Here is a 19,046-nt window from a genome sequence, read left to right as displayed (position 1 = left end):
GAAGTAATGAATAATTAATACTACCAGCTCGGCTGTGAACGCGGCGCGCAAAGCATGAGTGGACAAAATGACCGGCCTTAGCATTTTTGGAGCTTGAAAGAACGAAGCGAACGTGGCGGTAAAGTGAAATTGTTTTTACTCTTCCTTTCCATATTTCTACTTCCTGTAGGCATGTATATCATATTTTAGTAAAAAGAAAACAGAAAAATATGCAAAAGTTGGGTTACAGTAGCCTGGGAATAAGGGCTGGCGACAAAACATCTAAACGCGCTGTGATTGGCTAAAACAAAATTCACCGCTCAGTTGGTACCCATCGCTTCCTCCCACAAGATTGAAAGAGAGAGAGAGAGAAAAAAAGACATATCGTGGAATTTTAGCTTTAATCGAGTGCTTTATGCTGATTAAATATGTTTACTGAATCATTAAATTAAAGTAAGTTAAAGCAAGTTATTTTAGGTTTTTATTTTTATCGCATCGGGATATTGTTAATCGCTGCATCTGAAAAAAAAGAGATTCAAGAACAAGTTAAACTGCGGTTTTGAATATTCTGTGAACTAGGTAGTTGCAAGCTGCCGTCAATCGAATATATCTCATCATCCATGCAGCCCTGCAACTACTGAGTTCGCAGAATATCTTAAACCGCGTTCTGTTTGATACGTACCATGGTTCTTGTTAGTAGAATAGCTGGCAGAGCACTCTCCTTAGTAAACTCCTGCAAAAGAAAAAAAAAAAAAAAGGAATCAAATAACGGCAACTTTCTATCATTGCCTTCATATAACTATATGCGATTTGATACATACTCGTCGCCGTTGAATCGCCTTTATTTTGAAGATGTTCGAATTTAGTGCGATTTTCCGGCGATTTTTTCTGCAATATTCGCATTGGAAATCGCGCTACAAATCGCCTAAAGAATCGCCTGTGTAAACAAGCCTTACAGTCTGTTAATAACGAAAGTACTTAGGGGTGCGACCAAGAGGTGCAAATATTAGAGGAGGAGCTACAGAGCTTGAAATACCAAATCTATTGTTGCAGCAGGACAGAAACTATAATATATCGGTATTTTTATAACAAAGTAAATACCCAAAAAGGAATTGAATTAAGTTATTATTAAGTTATTAGCAAAAGATTAAAAGATCTCTCAATTAATTTCCTTAAGAAAACAAACTATGTTCTCTCACAACAGTATTCCCAACGACATGTCGTGCAGTGACTCTTAGAATAGCCTAGAGGTTGTTTCGGGGCTCCATCTGTGAGTAAGTCGTGCACTGACTTAAAAAAGCCTAGGGGCTGTTTAAAAAGGGTTCGTCTTTTGTTCACCGCCAATCGGTCAGCTCACTTGGTTGAGCATCGGAACTTCTTCTTCCTTGGAGCGAAACTGTCGTGGTTCGAGCCAGTGACGATAGCAATAGGCCGCTCACGGATCACGTCACTTAACCTCAGTCTCGTCAGCGTGTAATATATTCTTTAGAAATTGCCTACAACCTGTGAAATTTTTAAGTGTTTCAATTGTTCGATGATGTGTAAATTCCTTTCATTACTGCGTACTGTAGTCAAATTCTAAAGAATAATTACACGCTGACGAGGCTGAGGTTGAGTAACGGGATCCGTGAAATGGCTTATTATTAGTTACTAAATAGCTGCTATTTGTCAGTATCAACTTTATTTTTATTTCATGGTTTTACTGCATGCGCTCTATAACGCTAATTGGATTTGAGTGAAAACTGATTTTAAAATAATTTAAAGAATACCCACCTGAATATCCTTCGCATTTCTCTTTACATTCAGCTCTGGTTTTGAAGTTGTTGGCGTTTCCTCCGCATCCACCGTAAAAAAACCGTTCGCATCTTCGTTTGTTGGAATTATAGTAGATTCTGGGCTTCCTGGCACGACAGCGGCCAACAACCTTTGGCAAAAGACAGTCACTATCTATTCCGTAGGATAAGTCTGGGGAAAATGAAGATATGAATGTATGAATGACTGAAAGAAGAAAAGGATGGATGGATGGATGGATGGATGGATGGATGGATGGATGGATGGATGGATGGATGGATGGATGGATGAGTAGAGTTGTTTGTTGGTTCTCTCCTGTGTATGTAGTATGTGAGTAGAGTTGTTTGTTGGTTCTCTTCTGTGTAGTATGTGAGTAGAGTTGTTTGTTGGTTCTCTCCTGTGTAGTATGTGAGTAGAGTTGTTTGTTGGTTCTCTCCTGTGTAGTATGTGAGTAGAGTTGTTTGTTGGTTCTCTCCTGTGTAGTATGTGAGTAGAGTTGTTTGTTGGTTCTCTCCTGTGTAGTATGTGAGTAGAGTTGTTTGTTGGTTCTCTTCTGTGTAGTATGTGAGTAGAGTTGTTTGTTGGTTATCTCCATAGTACTATGTGAGTAGAGTTGTTTGTTGGTTCTCTCCTGTGCTTCGAGGGTTTTTCTCCAGGTTCTCCGGTTTTCCTCCCTCAAAAATCAACTCCTATATTCCAATTCCATCATGGAACGAACATGATAAAATAGTAAAATACAATGTTTTATAACAAAGCTTAATGCTATTCGTTCAAACGAAGGGGTTTTGCATCTTTGATAAGTTATAAATGATATAAAAAACGTTTTCCCCCCAAAAAAATCCCCTGAACTGCTCGTACAATTATGCCGAATCATAACGTGTATATATATATACATTTTGTTTTACACTTCTGCTGGGCAATAGCAATTGATATATTATGATAATTGTAATTAAACTAACCTGTCACCGTCAAAAAGCAAAGAAAGAATACCATCAATGTAGTAGCTATTTTCGCCATGGCTGCTCTTGTGGTGTCTATCGGGGATGACTGGTGATTAACGGTAGAAAACTGTCTACTCTTTATATCTGTTGTACCGCATTGTTAAATCACGCGGCAGCTAGAGTAGTCACACGTGATCTCGTTTCTCATCATGATTGGTTAAGTTTTGCTCTTGTTATTACTAAGTTCCACGTATCCTTTTGGACCACGTGGGGACGGCTGGACCTCTAGGACACTAAATGGCTAATTTATCTTTCTATCTTTTAATTACTTAGTGAGCTAAGCCATCATCGTAGTCAAATTAGAGGAATTTTAACCGTGAAGCAAAGTTGCCATAGATAGTATGTAAAAGTAAAAGTAAAACAAAAAATAAATAAAAATATATGCAATATATAGTGACATTGAAATGGAAGAATGGTTATCGTACGAGTAGGAAAATACGGTACTGACTTACAACACGTGCACAGCACCAAATGCCATCACATTGAAATGGTTTCCCATGGTACTGACTTACAGCGCTTTTCGATACGCCACATGCCGCAACATTGAAATGGTTTCCCATGGTTTCTTAAAAGAATGGTTGTCGTATGAGTGGGAAACGAACGGTACTGACTTACAGCACGTGTCGATACGACATGCAATAACATTGAAATGGCAGGCATTCCAAAAGGAATTGTCATATGAGTGGAAAACGAGTGACTTACGAAATCAACTAATTTTATATTAATTCTAATTCAACTTATTTTAATTGGTTTTTATTAGTTATCGTATTAAAACACGAAGCCTGCGTAGCGGCGCTTTGGGGAGGGGGAAGGGGGATCGGTGAGTAGGAAAGAGAAGTATAACGTCCTACATCGGCAGAGTCTATTTTTCTCACTCCACCAAAACAAGAGGAAAATAGGCTCTGCTAGCAGGGAAGGAAGGAAGCAAAGGAGTTGTAACTTAAAGTGTTTTTGGCTCGATGACGCGGCCGGCGCAGCTTGGCACGGATACTAGTAAGTATTTTTTTCACTCCACTTCTTTCTTGACGGTTTTGTGTAAACAGTTTCAAGAATATATATTTACTTTTCGTGCTCTTTAGGAGGATAAATTTTATAGCCCTAATATATTTGTTATGACTGTGGGACATAGCACACGTCAACCTCTGGGCCAGAACAGTCTTCAACAGGACACGGTCACGGTGCGGGAGGGCGAATGGATAATACTGTTACATTTGAACATCGTAGGAAGTTTGCTGCATATATTATATTTACACTTTTAAATAAACAATCATTTTCTCATTTCAACATCTTTGATGATTTATCTTATTTATTTCTAAGTGATGTTTGAATATAGGCTATTTTGAATATATATAATGAGTAGATATGGTTAGGATATGACATCTTTGGGGAACAAGGGGAGGTCATAGACCCCCCCCCCCTCCCCTCCCCACCCCCGACCTCCCCCCTTCGCCCATCCCCTTATTAATGCGAGCCCGCCATGTCGAAAAACAAAGGTGCTCCTGTTCATCCCTGTAAGGGAATGGTGTGCGCTCTACAATGGATAAACAATAGGCAATATAAGATTTACAGTTATACAGCTATCACAAAAAAGTTGTTGAAAATTTGTTGCATGTTTCCTGATAACCTTGAAATGTATTCATGCGTAATTTATGTTAACACAGAATAGATTATGCCTGAAAGACGTGCAGACAAAGTTTGGGAAAATCCCATGATGTTATGAACTTTCGTTGATTGCTTTCACATCGTCCATTCGCGCATTAATTTCGGGCATGGTATATGCCTAACGCAGAATTAAAATTATTTTACAACCACCACTCCCGATACGGGGCTCTTCCGTGAGGTTCCCCCCACACGCACTACTGCACTACATTCTATATTTACAGCATGCAACACTCAACTCACATGTTGCTTTTTACGGAGGGAGGAAACCGGAGATCCTGGAGAAAACCCTCGTGGCAAGGGAGAGAACAACACAACAAATAAACTCAACTCACATATGGGCTCGAACCCGGACTACAGTGGTGTGAGGCGAGCAGTAAACCACTACGTCACCCATGCCACCGAAATAATTAAATTAAACGAAAAACGTCAGCAAGCGTTTTTAAAATAGCTGTATAGAATTCACGCTACGTCATATAGCCGCCATCTTGGCTGACAATAACAAAGCTTTCCTTCAGCTTCTGTTGTTAGATCAACCAACATGGCGGTTATTTCATCGTTATTTATATCTCAAGGAATTTTGAGTAACATTGTTGCACACACTGTATACGAGTGATTGACAGTTTTCTTTATTATCAAACAGTGCCGCTTCGTTGTTTCAGTCTCATTGTCTCGTCTCTCCTGCTTCGGCTTGTCTCATTGTAGGATCTTGATTCCCTTTGAGGTCTATCAAAGATTTTAAACACAGATGACAATAGTAACGTATACTTGTGACGAAACCTTCTCGTCAGAGCACCGTAAACCAACGGATTCATGCAGCTATGGACATCGGTAAGGAGCTCAGCGTAATGGTGTAATTTCACCAGGTTCATGATGCCAATGCTTTCAAGGTGAAAGACGTACAGCATCCAAAAGACTTGCAATGGCAGAGTTACTACAGCAAATATAATGACAATCACTGCAATCGTTCGTGTAATCTCAATATTTTCTTTTTTGATTTCCTGCCTTACGATGTTTTTCTGGTACTTTTTCAGGTTTAGACAAATTTGTACGTATGCCAGAAGAATGACAATTAATGGTAGAATGTACTGAATGAAGAAAATAGAAATTATGTAGATTGCTTCTTCTTTTTTTGACCAATTAAGAAAGCACATCCCGTTTTTGACTGTAGAAATTATACTAACTGGCAGAATAAGTAGAGCAGCGATTACCCAGATAATTCCACACCAAATTGAAGTCGTTCTTTGAGTAATGATCCCCTTCCATGGATTTAAAATTGCACTCCTTCGCTGTATAGACATAGAAGTGATAGTGAAAATACTAGCACAGTATGGGACTGTCATCATTGGATAAAGTATCTTACACACAAAACAGTTGACGTGGATAAACGGTGCAATAAGTTGAAGAAGCTTTATTGGTATTGATACAGAGACAGTTAACAGGTCTGCAGCCGCTAAGTTGACCAGGAAGATATCGTTCGACGTTCGACGTTCTCGTTTGGTGAAGATGACGAGGAAAACCAAGATGTTTCCAACAACTCCCAGTACGAAGGTCAGAATGTACACCACAAGAGTCAAAAGTATTTCCGCTTTGGAGATTACTGATGGAGGCATGAATTCCGTCGTGTTATTCATTCTTTTAATATTCTGTAGACTCGACTGCCTTAAAGAGTCATTTATGTGAGTCAGTTTGAATGTAAAATTCGATGGCTTTCTAACTTAGTCGTGGAGTCAGATTTAAGAATAGATGCTTGCGTTCGGCTTCAAGGTCCAATTCTACTATACAACTTCAAAAATATAACCACCGCCTTTACGACCAAATGTCCCAAATGCAAAGCCAATTCTAGTGAATATCTAGTCCCATTTGCTGTTTCTTCGTTCTCACAACTCTTGCGATCCCCAAAATTTCTTATTGTCACAATGATTCGAGTCAACAATTTCGAGTTTGAATCCTTCGTTCTGGATAACACGATGTTCGTACTTGATCTGAGGCCAAATTTGTAGTGAATTTGCGTGTTTACCTCTTAATAGAAAGGGCATGCAAAATCAGCAGGAAGCCAGTCCGTCACCCTTAGGTCTTGCAGCGTCTGGCACTCTCAATTAATCCCCTATAAAAATATACCATCATTATCAGAACGCTTAACCCATAGATTATTGATTCCCTAAGCTATTACATACGATAACATCTATCTCATTATTTACAAATTTGTCAAATTCTTTTCAAACTGAATTGGAAACAAGACAAATAGTGCCTTTAAATTTGAATCGGTGTACTTGCGTTTCTACGACTTTTCAACATCAATTATAGAAATTAATGTGTTCCGGGCCTTGAGGCTAAAAAATATAACTGCGACAAATGTCGATTGATCGATAATGATGAGAACTGAAGTCCAAAGGAGTTCAGTTGCAGCAGTTTGTAATTGAAAACGCTATCCGGCAAGAAAAACGGTTGATTGGGTGTAAACATTCATAAATCAGCTTTTATACAAAAGGTTTAATTTATCGCCTAAATAAGTACAAAGATGAGGCGAGAATCACGGAAGCGGTTTATTTTTTAAAATATATTTTTTGAATTAAAAATAAGGGAGTGACAGGTGAGGAATTTTTTAGCAGTTCTCTGTTTGCTCCTATAAATCAGCCGGCTTTTTTTGTCTATGGTTCTTTTTAATATCAAGACAAGATTGCATCCAAAATAAACACATTTTCACCAATGTCCTTCTGCCAGAGTTGAGTTGAGGAATCGGGACGTGAGCGCGCGCGACCGTTCCCGCCAATTTCACAGGAACTCCACATGGAGACACCGGAATCTAAATATTGACAAGCACAGTACTTCAATTTTTTGTTTTTTTTGCCAAACAAATTGATACAAATTTCCGTCCAGACTGAAAGCCTGGCTAAGTGACAAGCCAACTGACGCTTCTCTAACTATTAAAAACATATGTTTTCCTTCATATTATTTACTTGAAAACCTTTAATTTATGGCATACTTCTATGCACGGCCTTTGCGCTGCTAAACGAGTTTATACGCCTTATTTGGTTAAGCCAGCCGGTTTCAGCTTCCATCAAAATATGTAGGTTCAAGGTACAAAACCCTTTGCAAAGAACTTTAGTAGTATAAGAATATTTTAAACAAATGTTGCGCACTAAGAAATAAAAATTTAAAATCGGGAGAAGAAGACTATTAACTCAAAAAGAAAGAAGATAACATTATTTAAAATACATTCTGCATTGGCATTGCTTTCAATAGGTCACTTGCATTATAGGGTAATTTACCACTACTACCAGACTCCCTTGTATACTTTCTTTTGTTTTAATTAACACCAACTGTCTTACTGTTTTCACTATATCACTGACCGATGAAATACACACTACCATTCCATCCGATATCACTGACTGATTGATAAGAACAATAAGTCATTAGTATAAGTAAGATAAAAGAGACACACGTGAAATACAGTTCCTTTGTTTAATCGTTTAAGTGTAATTTCCTTTTTTGGTAATAATCTAGTTTTCAATATACTCAAGAGAATATACAAAACAAATATTTAAGCAAATACAAAAAAATATCATAGCAGTAAGTCAAGCAGTTAACATCAAAAGACTGAACTGAGAACATCAAGAACCGGATTAATTTTGAAATAGTAAGAGCAGAAAGAGAATTGTAAGTACGTTTTCGTTTAAATATTCGTTAGAACAAGAATCAGAAATACCAAGATAATAACTTATATTTATATCTATTTTGTAGTTTGACTTAATAACAAATTGCGGAAATTAAAAGCTACATAAGTCAGCGTGTCCTTATCGGCACAGAAAATCCGATACACTGATGAAATACACTCTACCATAGCAGCCATGGTTTATAACACTACCATTCTATACCATATCACTGACTGATGAAATACACACTACCATTCTATACCTATATCACTGACTGATGAAATACACACTATCATTCCATACCACACCATTTTATTTAGCTTTAACTGAAACAATTTCAACGTGGCTATTAAGATAGCTCGTAAATTGAGTCTAATTTGGTTTGAAAGAGAGCGGACAGGTTTCAAAGTTATGACCTAGCCTTACTAGAGTAGCAAAAGCTCAATTCCTAAATGGCACTGGCCAAGGCTTTGAATGAACTGGAGCATTTACCAAAATGCACTAACAACATTCAAACATATAGATAGCTACTCAGTGAAGGCTATAGTCATTTAGGGTCAAAGCTATTCGTTCTAATTAAAGATAATGTACTTACTTAGAGCCTCAAAGAATGAGTAATCAACGTTAGTGGGAACGATTTTATGACCAACTTCTCCCGTTACATTCTCTTTTCTTGTCGGTAATCTAAATATAGACTTGACTCGAACATTAATGATTCATGTCCATATGATGAAGGTTCGAACTCGCCAATTTTAGGTCCAAATAACGTGCAGCTCTAAATAATGGTTTATTATTTTGGTAGGAATGAACAAAAGAGGGCCCAATGCTAATTCTGTGGTATACCGCAATTAATCTTACAATTGTGTAATTGATTATGTTTGACATATGAAATACGTTTTCTATTTTACCGATAAGGCTTTACCAATCAATTTTGTCTTTTATAAATACCGAAGAAATAAAACAATAAAAATAAGTTACCTCCGTAAAATACGTGCCCCTGTTCGTTTCGACTTTTCTGTTTAATATCTTCGCATTCAAGACAATTTTAAAGGTGTACTTTACTTAACTGTTTTGCTTTATTTACTGGCCTCCACAGTCAGATATAAAAGTAAATTAAAGTATATTTCTTGGGATTTCTTTATCATATGCATCATTTAGCGTACGCATACCTTCTATGCGGTTTAAATGAACCACATTAAAGATTCATGCGCTCTAATTATTGTCACCAGCAAAGTTGAAGTACAACAGAGTATACACAGGTGTCGTTCAATGCTCTCATTATATAAACAGGTTTCCTGTGAAAACAAATTTGCTCCCAGCAAGATGATAGATACAAATGCGAACGATAGTTTTGAATTGCAGGAAATTTTTTCTAGCCGCAATATCAATCCGAGCTTTAGTCGCCTCACCAAACACCTTAAAGTGACTGGTAGAATGTTTTGATTGTCGAGCCGTCAGGGGTGACAAGATTTATCAGTGAATGTGGCTATATGATCTCTCTCGATGTCCCTTATGGGCTACTAGTAGCCCATAAGGGACATCGAGAGAGATCATCAATTAATAAATAATGATTAATAAACGATATTCATGCTCTCTTGGGGACATACAGCAAGACAAATTGCTAGAAATAAGAAACAAGATATTGATGTTAGGCGAGTTACTGCACCGCTTTATACGAGTTGCTGCAAACTGAATACAAAACAAGTTAATTGCTGTAAAAATAAGAAACTAGCAGATTGTCGATTGTGACCGAGTTCTAGAGTAGCTTAGTTTGATTTTTGAGGATTTCTCAACTAAAGCGAGTTCAAATCGGTTTAAATTTCAAATCGTGTTTTATTTCTGTAGATAAAAGCGATTTTCCTCTGCTGAACAGACTTCAATTTGACATCTTTGCAATTCGTCGGCACCGTTGCGAATACGAACGACTAGCAATCTCTTCGTGGCACTTATTACCGACTTCTGCTTGGGTGCGGTTATTTTTTCATTTTTTATTGAGATGCAAACGATTGAAAGTTACAAAAAAATAAAAAAAGATAAATAATAAATATTAATGATAAAAAGGAAAAAGGAAATCTCACAAAAGTTGGGAGGATTATGTTTTAGGTCACCCATCCAGGTACCGACTTTGCCAAACCGGACTTGACTTTGACTTAGTGTAATATCGCTACCAAAGTTTTTCCCACTGGACCAAGATTCCAGGTGAATCAGCATAACAATAGCCGTGAAAACAATGCACCGAATAGACTAGACTTTTTAACATCTTATTTTCAACCGATTCCGTGCGTGGCAGAGATGCAAGGGATCAGCCGATATGGTCTGGGGGCCGGCTGGTCTCTCCCCTGATGCTTCGGTTAGAACATTTTCTTGCGTAATTCGTGCACCCAAGGGCAGAAGGATTTAATCGCCGTCAGGTCCGAAGTCCATACGCCGCCTCAGCTCTGCGGATGTCTCGGGGGTATGGCAATGTGGAATCGTTTTTTGTTTTTTTGTTTTTTTTTTAGTTAAAATTTCTTTTCACAGGCTCGAATCCCATCGTATCCAGTTAAAATTCAGTTAAAAAGAGGTTGCTTTTTCTTCGGGTTTTCAGTTTTTTCGCCGGCTAGATTGATGTATTCTTTGCCGCTCTAAGTGTGACTCCCCCCACCCCATCCCCCTACACCAAAATGAAGTTGCAGGAGTGGAAGCGAGCCGTTAAAAAAAGCTAAATAACTAGTCCTTTCGATCCTTAATCATAGGAGTTTTATCGGCGTTAAACTTGTCTGCAAGAGAGAAAGGGAGAAAGAAAAGAAAGAAAGAAAAAAAGAAAGAAAGAAAAAGAAAAAAGAAAGGAAAAAAATGGAAAAAATAAAAAATAAAGAAATTAAGACAGCTTTGTAAGTGCCAGTCAAACTTCGATCCGTGAAAGCCAAGCACTCATTGTTGCTTTGAGGAGTCGAAGTTCAATTTCGATATCGAAAGCTAAGCGCGCAGTACATGACACTTGTATCCTCCTTACCACTGTTTTCAGAGTACTTCCATAAGAGGTTTCGCAAGTTTCATTAAGTTTAAGTAACGGTCCAACCAAAACAACAACAACAACAAAAAAAAAAAAACGAACTTTAACCATACTTCTATTTAACTTTATAGAATTTAATATCAATCAACATAGCTCCAACAACGATTTTTATCGTGAAAAAGAACATCAGTTATGTTGTACGTATAGCTTCATTAATTTGGTTGGGGTTTTTTGTCCATGATTTTACCTTTTTGACAAAAATATTCAGTAAAAATGAATACTAAAGTTTTTTTTAATGACAGTTGAGTTTCGATTAATTCATTAAGATCCTTGGGATTTGGTTGGATAAACTCAAAATTGCTTTTGAGCTCTGACACAATGACAAAATACACGGAATGAGCTAAATAAATCGGCCTTGGACATCGCCTCGAGTCAGATTGGATGAGACAAAATCTCTAATGAAATCACATTTCGAAGGCAGATTTTCCATTAAATACAAGGATATCAACAGAAATTTTTTCCTGGCCAAGAGGGATTGACGGATATGAAGATTGATGAAAACTGTCTGTTAACTGAATAATTAAGATTAAGAGGAAATTTTTTTCAATGATGAGCAATAATGGCAAAAGGCGCCAAAAACTAGACTTTCGTATAAGTTTTGATCCCAATTTTCGTTTTGGGTTAAAACTCAAAACCTTTTTTTAACAGTTAGAAACTGATGTCCTATGATAAAATGCTTGTTTAAAGCGGTATTTTCAATCGTACAAAGATGTTTTGTTGCATTTGTGTTAGAATGTTGCTTTGTCAGGCTTTTTTATAGAAAATATATGAGAATACAATAATAATAATTGTAAAGTATTACGCATACTGAAAGTTTAAATAAACGAAGCTAATAATAATAATAATAATAATAATAATAATAATATTATTATTATTATTATTATTATTATTATTATTATTATTATTGATGATGATGATGATGATGATGATGATGATAGAATACCATACTAGAGCCGGAGATTTAGAGAGAGAGAGAGATCCCTTGATGCACGCGTGAAAAGTGTTATTTGCTTTGGCCTCCTAATCCAAAAAATACTAAAATATATTTAATTTACTTTGTAATCCTTTTATTGTTTTCAAGAGCCGTTGAAAAAATCCTTCAAAATGGAATCTACTTCTTAACATACCTTGCAAAAGGGGGAAGTATTGTGTTATCCGTTTTAGTGCGCGCTATATCTAACTTCGAATATAGCAAAATTAAAAAAAACTAAAAACCATTTTTGAATCGGCCTTTTATTTTCAGAATCAAAAACTATTTTCTGACATTTTTATTTATGATCTTAAGCAAACGATCCGAATCCGCATCATTTATAATTTTAATTTTTGCACAGTATGAGAATTGCCCCGGAGACACTGTTTTAAAGACCAAATCAACTTTCTTCCAGCTGACTCTGCTTTCCCTACGAAACTTCAATTAATAACAAAACAGTGCTGCTTTGAAATTAGAATATTTCTATTCAAGATTTACTTGTAAGATTATTTTTTTTCAGAATTTCGACATTTTAATTACTTTTTTTAAAAAGTCGCGACTCGACGCGTGCAGGCCGGCTTTCTAAACATCTCATTATTTGAAAAACTACCGAATAGAAATTATTAAAAATTTAATAAAAAACGGTCAAAACACTGTGTTTATGAAGTTTTCAATGTTCACTGAGAGAAGCCGCTTTGCTGCCTTTAGTATGACCTTTTGTTCCAATGCCAGCTGAATTTTTTTTTAAACTGGATATTTTTACGGCCTAAAGATTTTCGTACTAACTTTTGTAAGAGATATCTTTATGTAGATGTTTATTTTAGGTTAATTGTTTGTTTTGCAAGTTGATCAAACAGCCAAAACTTATTCTTAAAAACCTTGGCAAATTTGACCGTAGAAAACTCCGAAAAATTTTTCATTGGAAACCATTTGAGTAACTTTATTTGAACTCTTGGCTTTTTTATGATATCTTCAGCGATTTTCCCAGTCTTAATAGGGGTGTTTTATTTGATACACATAAAATATAAATATATATTTAATATATATAATAATATAATAGTTAATATAATGTAATATATATAATAATATAATAGTTAATATAATGTAATATATATAATATATATATGGCCTAAAACTGTTTCAATTTGGGAAACGAATGTAACGCTTATAGCGAAATAATATAAACTTTTTATAATTCTCTGGTAATATATATATCCTTACCTTTCTGTGTCAGACTAAAGTTTTCATTCTTGTGGTGTCTTTCCTGACTAACTTGATGTACTTGTGGTGTCGGTCTAACTAGCTTGACTAACTTGTGCAGTCTGTTGATGTATACAGCTGTCTGTCGACGTCTCTGGGGGAGTATTAATATATACTCAAATAACCATTATACTTTTAGCAGCAGGGATAGTCAACTAATGCCAACTAACGCTAAATGATTCAGATATTCGTAAGCAGGGCTGGATATATTAATGAATACAGCCTAGGGTGTTTACGTGATGCCAACGCATGATGACTATTAAAGGTGCTTATTAATTAAGCTCCTGTTTCTAACCGATGCGTCGTAAATAACAAAAAAATCTCAGCCCGACTCAGCCAGACTAAAAATACTCCGAGAGAAACAAAGAAAATACTCGTAAAAAAAGTGACGAACGACAGCAACAGAGTTGCGCATTGCAGGTCGAGCACACGCTTTTTGGCGCGAAAATGCCCTTTTGAACCACAGGTAGCCCCGATATTTTAAAATTTACGATTTTCAGTCAAACTTTGGGGAGGGGATAGGGGGTTGTTGTTAGATTCACAACTTCATATAGCATAAGCTTTAAATATATATATATATTTAATTGATTTTGTCAAGCCGCTTAGCTCGGAAAAACATGGTATTATGACTGATATTCCGGCGGCTTTTCACGAATAAGTCCTACTTTTGGACCCATAATAATGCAGTAATACAACATGAGATCAACAATCAAAATTAGTTAAAAATGAGAGGAAAGAAAGAGGCAATTATTGGGATTACTATACATTAAACAACGCATAAAACACTTAAAACGCAAGCTATGGCTCCAACTAGCCCGGTGCTGTAGTATGATGAGGCGAAGCATTGATTTATTTGATAAGTAAACTATCTGGATGAATTATTCTCGTCAAGTTTGATGTCTCCATGCTGAAATATGGACAATGTAACATTTCTGTATTTGAACCAACCCGAAGCCAGTATTTGCGATTATAGATATTGCTTGAAAGTATTAGGATTAGTTTGAGTGTTACATAGGATGTACTTAGGATGAACGAGAAGTTTTAAAAGGATCGAGGTGTAAATAAAGATTGGACCCAGAAATAAATCACGTTATATCATGTGAACTCGAGTATTCTTATTGATCTCAGTAAATAAATGGCTCGTGAATCAAACGAGGGAAATCTTGAGCCAGAGTCAGTAGTTCAGTACTGTGAACAAGATAAATGGGAGGAGAAGGAAGGCGGATAGACGTTGAAAATTTTAAACAGAAGAAAAAAACTGGGAACTAAGATAACCGAACGAACACCGAATGGCCACCGATTGATACCAAAGACACTAACGGTTACCGAATAAACACTCAAAAGGACAACAAAAGTTAAAAGGTGGAATAGATATAAATATTGGGTAAAAATATAAAATAAATTAATCGTTAAAGATTACCTGACACTAAAAGATGAATGAATAAAGAACGTGTAAGAGATTTTTCAAAAAAAAGTAAAGTATATAATAAGTTATACAAGTAAACAAGTGAAAAAATCTTGTGAGTGAAAACCAAGCAAGACTGAGGATTAATATTATCCATCATTGATGTCAATCAAAATGATAAATGTCGGATATCCTTGATTGTTCTAAATCCCATTTATATATTTATTTATCTTACTTGAAACTCCATTTTTTCCGGTAATGCTTATTAATCACTAGCGATTGAAAGCATTTTGTGGTGTAAAATCTTAAATCTTAAATCTAAAAATTAGTTCGATTTTGATTGTATACATAGGTTAGATTTTGATTTATGGGCTTTACAGAATACCAGGCGAATATACTTCGAATAGAACTTGGGAAATCTTGTTTATATATATATATTTTTTAATTATTTATTTTCTCGTTTTCTTTTCGTTTTGCTGACATGCCTCAGTACTCGACAACTCATGACAAAAAAAAAAAATAATGGCAATTATTGCAGCCAAATGAACTAGTTATCAGTTATATAATGGCAACATGTCACAGTCGAGCTAGCATCAAACTGAGGACTAGGGAATAAAACGAAGACATAGAATGAAACAAAACGAATTTTTAAATGATATTATGCTTCGTCAAAAATTGGAATCAAAAAGTTATAATTAATATGGCAATCAAGGTTATTATGCTTCCATCCATCCATCCATCCATCCATCCATCCATCCATCCATCCATCCATCCATCCATCCATCCATTCGCACATTGCTACATTCTCCTATCCATTGATGTATATATTCATTCGTTACAGCCTTTTTTAGAGCTTTTTATTATGTATTTTACTTATCTTATATTATATTTATTAATATATTATATTTATTTATTATTATTTATATTTGTTTTTTTTTATGTTTGTTATTAGATATTATGTTATTTATTTATATTTATTTATGTTATTTATGTTATTTATGTTTATATGTTATGTTATGTTATATTTTTTATTTATTTATATTATATTATTATGTTATGTTCTGTTATGTTCTGTTATGTTATGTTCTTATATTATCTTCTATTCTGTTATGTTATATTATGTTATGTTATATTATGTTATGTTTGTTCTGTTATGTTATGTTATGTTATGTTCTGTTCTGTTATGTTATCTTCTCTTATATTATATTATATTCTCTTCTCTTATATTATCTATCTTATTTATCTTCTGTTATGTTCTCTTATGTTCTGTTATATTCTATTTATGTTATCTTCTTCTTTATTATATTATGTTTTCTTATCTTCTGTTATGTTCTGTTTCTTCTGTTCTGTTATGTTATGTTCTGTTGTTATGTTATCTTCTGTTCTGTTCTGTTATGTTCTCTTCTGTTTATGTTCTGTTCTGTTCTTTCTTCTCTTCTATTCTTCTTATATTCTATTCTCTTCTCTTCTCTTCTCTTCTGTTCTGTTCTGTTCTGTTCTGTTCTGTTCTGTTCTGTTCTGTTCTGTTCTGTTCTGTTCTCTTCTCTTCTCTTCTCTTCTCTTCTCTTCTCTTCTCTTCTCTTCTCTTCTTCAACCTTCTTCCTTCCTTCCCTTCATTCCATTTAATTTCTTTTCTTTTCTCCCTTTAATATTTCTTTCTATGTATTATTACAAGGCCAATTGGTCTTTCATTCCTAAATGCTCAGTTCCTGAAACAAGATCGTGACTTGTAAGGATAATCTCACCACGATGTAGGCACCCTACTGTCTGGATAATGCTATCAAAATTCCTTAAAAACGTCAAATAAGAAAGATAGAATACAAAAGTTCTATGCAATATAAATTAGTACCCACTTATTAACTTCTCCGGAAATGCTTAACAGATATTCGTCAGTGAGAATCAATGATAGCATTTATCTCTAAGAAAGAAACTGAAAGCTTGGTTTCAAGGAAGAGTTTTTCCTCACATCATGTTAATTCTGAAAATTTGTTGTAAAGATTTTCCAGCCGTCCGCAATATTTCCGAGCTAAGATTTTGCTCGCTATTACTTGAAGTTCTATTGAAATAAATTATCATCGAAAACTGCCCTATTTGGCTGGAGGACTGAATTATTGGAGCTTAGAAACAAACTAATATCATACAGTCGACATTTCCCGGTGTACGTACTGCAACAGCGAAACAAGTCCTCCTGGATTTGTTCGCCCGTGCTATGCTTTTATTCCCGCGCGAATTTGAAAACTGACCAGCGCAAAGCTGAATCTTCTTTTCATGACTGTCGACCCCTAGCTCAAAGGTCCTCAAATATAGTAAAAGTCATGAATTTGATTCAAACATTTTGTTTACATAAATCAAAAATTTATTTTAAAATGCGAAAATGTGCGGTTTTTTTATTTTTTATTTTTTATTTTTTAATGCGGTACGACTCAGCTCAAGCAGGAATGGCGGACTCGAATTCAAAACGGCTTTCTAAACAAACAAAAAAAAAAGGGGGGGATTTAATACGATATTTTACTGAAAAGTGGAACGGATACAAAGCTTTAAAGCTTTAAGCATACAATTCAGTCGCGGCGAAGTAAGTCAAAACTGAGACTTTTCCAGGAGGTCTGTCGATTCAGTATAAGAAAGCAAAATGATGATCGAAAAAAAATGGCATGTCCTATCAAGCTATACTACACTATATACTCTTTTCAATTTTAAATAATGTCATGCCTATATATTTTTTTTGGTGTTGTGAAAACTTAAAAAACTCTAAACTGAGGAATACTAGTTTCCATCGACAATTTCTTGAAAATTTCGTATAAAGACGAGTCCATACATTTTATTTCCGCAGAAACAATATTAATCGCTATTTCCAATTATTTTTCCATTAAAATTCCTGTGTTGTTAAAGCCTGTTGGAAGATTGTGAACTGGCTATATTGATTAGAAAAACTATAATCTGAGTTATAAGCCTTCCAATTAAACTCCTTCACAATCTTAGCTAGTATGTCTTTATTTCGAGGTTTGTAAACAGATTTTAGGCTTTTAGCTTTCCCTCAAAATCATTTTGAACTCTTTTTTAAAATCCCCTGGAGTGTTATTCGATTTTTTTATTATTATCATTATTTTTATTATTTTTAATTTTTTGCCGAATAGCTACCAAATCAATCGCATCGAGCTAGGATATTGCTTTAACTTGAAAGTTTTAAAGTCACGAGTTTTAAACACCTTACTTACCCTTTTGTAGCTTAAGGTAGTTTGTATGCCTTCACTTTCGTTATTGACTATATAAGGAATCTCAGCCGGCCTTCAGTGTTTTTTCTTTTTCTTTTTCTTTCTTTCTTTCTTTATATATATGTATAATTATCTAAAAGAAAGATCTTTTCCCCCGACAATGTGCCGATGCTATAAAGGAAAGTAATGCCCCACTGGTTTATCATTCGCAGAGAAAACACCACGACTTTCCTCAAAGGAAATAATATGGGCGCATCGCTCTTGTAGACATTTGACGGCTCTTATATGCTTACGTTTAGCAAGATATGCTATCGATAGAAGCATAATTCGAATTAACTTAGCTGTTTTTGAGTTTAAATTTAATCAGATAAAGAGCGGACACAATAATGAATGAGATTGAAAAGAGTCATGTCCAAAAGCTTTCCTTGTCGATATTTCATTCAAATTACCTACCTAAACTAGTTTAAAAAGACCAACTCATTGTAGCATTTTGAAAAGCATTTTGAATAACGCCCATTCATCGCTCTTTCTTGAATTTTCTTAACATATTCGAAAGCTGATTTGGTCTAATTTTTTTAATTTGCAGCTCAAACTATCTGTCAATTATAACATTGACTTCTCTGGTAAGTTGAAAAGAATTACCGAATGAATTGCTATAACACAAATAGTTAAATTTTTTCAGTGCCATTAAGTCTTTTTACCTCACAGTTCTCGGGCTAGCTAATGATTTTGAAGTGTGGATTTCCACAACACCTATTTCAAAACCTAATTAAAGATGGTAATCTTTTAATGAGCTGTTTTTGAAATTATTGCACAAGACGATAGGTGGTAGTTCTTGATAGACTCAATCTTATTTCAGACAGAACAGGAAAGAAAACAATACAACGAAAAAATCCTCGCAGTGTACAATCATCACTGGAGAAAAATGGGTCAATTATTGCAAGTCTATATTTACTTACTTCGGACTGGTTATCTACAAGTTACTGTTATCCACAAGATTATATTAAAAACGACCTGGAATGGGGCTGGAGTCTACTGAGTACTGATTTCTAGTTGAA

At 35.2% G+C, this 19,046-nt stretch overlaps 1 protein-coding gene across 2 annotated transcripts; it reads right to left on the bottom strand.

Annotated features, from left to right (window-relative positions):
- Positions 1–363: 363 nt before the first annotated feature.
- On the bottom strand, positions 364–18,155 carry LOC116299417 (kappaPI-actitoxin-Avd3d). 2 transcript variants are annotated; one of them, XM_089038215.1, is made up of 5 exons: positions 13,333–13,465; positions 2,730–2,817; positions 1,753–1,944; positions 662–712; positions 364–498 (listed from the first exon to the last, which is right to left on the bottom strand). In XM_089038215.1, exons 2-4 carry the CDS (start codon positions 2,785–2,787, stop codon positions 702–704), a joined length of 261 nt encoding a protein of 86 aa, XP_088894341.1. In that variant the 5' UTR covers positions 2,788–2,817; positions 13,333–13,465; the 3' UTR covers positions 364–498; positions 662–701. The 2 variants fall into 2 exon arrangements, with proteins under 2 accessions (XP_088894341.1, XP_031563933.1); XM_031708073.2 differs by lacking the exons at positions 364–498; positions 662–712; positions 1,753–1,944; positions 2,730–2,817 and adding exons at positions 5,038–6,537; positions 17,992–18,155.
- Between the last annotated feature and the right edge of the window lie 891 nt (positions 18,156–19,046).

Source organism: Actinia tenebrosa, unplaced genomic scaffold (assembly GCF_029948245.1).
Source record: "Actinia tenebrosa isolate PJP-AT-01 unplaced genomic scaffold, QUT_ActTen_1.0 PGA_scaffold5__44_contigs__length_20552954, whole genome shotgun sequence".
Taxonomy (NCBI): domain Eukaryota; kingdom Metazoa; phylum Cnidaria; class Anthozoa; order Actiniaria; family Actiniidae; genus Actinia; species Actinia tenebrosa.
This window is presented reverse-complemented; position numbering and strand designations above follow the sequence as displayed.